Source organism: Vombatus ursinus, unplaced genomic scaffold (assembly GCF_900497805.2).
Source record: "Vombatus ursinus unplaced genomic scaffold, bare-nosed wombat genome assembly UNPS02014810.1, whole genome shotgun sequence".
NCBI lineage: Eukaryota > Metazoa > Chordata > Mammalia > Diprotodontia > Vombatidae > Vombatus > Vombatus ursinus.
In genome coordinates, this window is record NW_020954588.1 from 40,374,334 (window position 1) to 40,377,501 (window position 3,168).

At 38.9% G+C, this 3,168-nt stretch overlaps 1 protein-coding gene across 1 annotated transcript in view; it reads right to left on the reverse strand.

Moving 5' to 3' along the window:
• The window catches only part of LOC114052984 (schwannomin-interacting protein 1-like), a 206,371-nt gene that overhangs the window by 16,824 nt on the left and 186,379 nt on the right, over positions 1 to 3,168 (reverse strand). The window contains exons 5-7 of the mRNA XM_027875784.1: positions 2,856 to 2,973; positions 1,398 to 1,595; positions 82 to 89 (exon numbers count right to left, since the gene is read on the reverse strand). Of these exons, the coding sequence (XP_027731585.1) occupies positions 82 to 89; positions 1,398 to 1,595; positions 2,856 to 2,973 (324 nt within the window). The remainder of the gene's footprint in view (positions 1 to 81; positions 90 to 1,397; positions 1,596 to 2,855; positions 2,974 to 3,168) is intronic.

Below are 3,168 nucleotides of genomic sequence, written 5' to 3' on the forward strand. Positions count from 1 at the left end.
CACTTTCTTCTCAACAATCCTATGAAATGGCTGATCAAGATTAAAATCCCTATTTTATAGATGAGGGAACTTGAGACTTACTAATACAACTAGGAACTTGGTGAGAAGGGATTCAAATCCAGACTTCCCACTTCCAAGGTCAGGGTCCATTCTTTTAAAAAGGAAGAATATATGTTGCTAGTCAGTTACTATTAACTTAGGAAGTATACTTTTAAAGCACCTCAATTTATGTCTTTTTAGAAAGAGTACCCTGAATCAGTGGGTGTATAGGTGCTTTTTGTTCAAACTACTTTAAAATACTGCTTATGTCAAAAACTTCCTGATTGGCTTTTTAGTAACATTATTAAAGTGGGAGTTTTTCAAAGGGATAGATCTAGGAATCTGGGCTACCATGGGGTACTATGAACCAAATGAGCAGTAAGAGCTCTCTGATGCATCATACAACTAGGGTTGGAAATATGAAATATACAAATAAGGAAGCTGATATGACCGCACTTTTTTTTTGATTTATTTTGTATCCTGCTATTTTACTGAATCTATTGATTATCTCAGTTAGCTTCTTTGCTGAGTCTCTGGGGTTTCTCTAAATAAAACATTATGGCATCAGCAAAAAGAATACTTTCATCTTTTCTTTACCTATGTTTATGCCTTTAATTTTTTCCCCTCATCAGATTGCCATTACTAACATTTCTAGACCTACATGAATAACAACTGGGAAAATCCTTGCTTTACTCATGCATTTGTAGAGAAGGTTTCTAGTATTTCCCCCACTGCAAAGAATGACAACTTATGACTAAAAGTTATGGCTTAAATCTGTTTTTAAGAGATTGAATTTCAAAAATTCTTTGGAGTTCAAGAGTTTCTGAACATATGACTAATATGACCTAAGGAAGCCAATTAAGACATACCTATTAAGTAAAATTCAGCAGGAAATACAAATTTCAAAAATTCAGCAATTCATCAAGAAAAATTGGAAGTTTGGTAGAGTAGAAAGGACACTGGCTTGGGAGGAGGAGACTGGTTGAAAATAAAATTTTATTACTAACTCACTATGGGTCCTTGAACTAATATATTAATCTCTTTTGGCTTCAAGTTTCTATCTGTAAAATGGGCTAGAGAAGAGATTGGATGATTATTTCCAAGATCCCTTCTAGTTCTAAAGGTCTTCTTTCTAATGTCAGTTTCCCTTTTGAGAAGTCTTTTGCTTATATAGCTATCATATAGCAAGAGACAGTCCTGGGAACAAAAAGAATAGCAGTGACCTGTTTCTCAATGACATTGGGTACTTTTCTAAAAAATGCCATTGAGAAATCCAGGATTGTGTAATTCTGAGTAGGGAAGGACTGAGATGACAAGGGCCACTTTGCAGCTTTCTAAATGTCTGTGTGGACACTTACGAGATCGGCCACTGGAGATTTTTTCCTGTTTTGTTTCTCCACTTCTACTTGCATCTTGGCCATTGGTTTGGCCATCGCGAGCGCCATCTTGGCTTCTGCCTGCAGCTTCCTCTGTCTGGTGAGGAAATCCATGTCATCCAGGGACTCCGACTCCTCTTCAGTTGTGTCTCTGTCAGAGTAGGAAGAGCTCTGCTTGCTCTGTGGGGTGACAAGAACAACCATGTTCAGGAACTTCTTTCTTTTTTCCACCTTCCAGGAAATGGATGCCCATTAGGGAGCAGCAGAATCACTCTTCTATTCTACAACAACTGTGTATGTCAGAATGCTTTGGGTTTGAATCAATGTTCACTTTTCCATTTGTGTATCTCACTACATGATTTTGGTGTCCTTGGTGCTGAAGCTAACCCCCCAAATGCCTTTTCAGTCAATGCCAGGAGCAGAGGGAAATGAAGCTTTCGGATTTCAGTCTGAGCAGGACGAGAGGGAAATGAGGCAATGAATTATGAGAGATTTGAATTTGTAAAATTAAAAGCTTCCCTTGACCCAGCCTCTTTTTTTTTTTTTTGAATAGCCAGACAAAACAAAAAGAGTCAAAGGGTCATTCTGAAATTTAATTCAAAGTTTAAGCAATCTGGGGCACAACAGGGAGGACCACACTTGGTGAAGCAAATGAAACTGACACTCAATGAGCAGAAATGAACCAGTGCTCTCAGGATCTGATCATCAATAGTGAAAATCACCTTTGAATAGCATCTTCCCAGGCCTCCAGTGCTCTGCCTTCTCACTTCCCCCTTTTGGAGTCTTCATTTCCCTTTAAGATTCAGCTCAGGGACTACTTTTTACATGAAGCCTTTCCCAGCCTTTCCAATTCTTATTACTCTCCCATAAAATTACTTTAATTGACCTTCTATGCGTTTTGTATTTGTGCATCTTTGTGCCGAGTATCAGATCATAAAGTTAGAGCTGTAACAGACTTTACAGACCATCTAGTCCAACATCTTCCTTTTATTAAGGAGAAAGCTAAGTGACTTGCTCAGGGTCACACAGTAAATGTCAGAGGGGGGATTTGAACCCAGGTCTTCCTGATTCCAACTCCAACACTCTATCTACTAACCTGATGGTCTTTTTGGTGGCAACCAGTGATGGTTGGAGTTTGTACTTACAAGCTTACTTGGGAAGAGAACGATGCCTCATATATTTCCTGCATTAGAATATTCACCTTGCATTTATTTCAAAGTCACTGCATAACTTGAAAATCTCATTTGCACTTTTAATGCACCATAATTTCCTCTTTCACTAATTATGATTTTCCAAGAGCTTAAAAAATATGAGAAATTTCACTGGTCTTTCCAGCACCACCTCTTGTCTCCTAATGGACTGGGTAGCTTGATGAGCTCAGTGAGAGGCCACACAGGGAGCTAAGTATCTACATGGGTATCCACACCATGGGTGTCTTACCATAGGTGACAAAGGGGTGTCCAGACTTGTTTCCGTCTTACTATCATCTGCATCACTGTCTTTGTCACTCCCGCTGTCATTCACAAAACAAATTTGCAAGTTCATCCCACTTTGTAGCCTAGACCAAAAAAAAAAAAAAAATAAGAAAAGAGCACAGTGAACCATAACTTTGTGGTTTTCTTTTTCGGTTGCAGTCAGATTATTTCCTTGAAAAAGAGTTTCCAGGAAACTATTTCCAACAGAGGCAGTGGCTTGAGAGCCTATGTGGAGAGAGAGAGAGAGAGAGAGAGAGAGAGAGAGAGAGAGAGAGAGA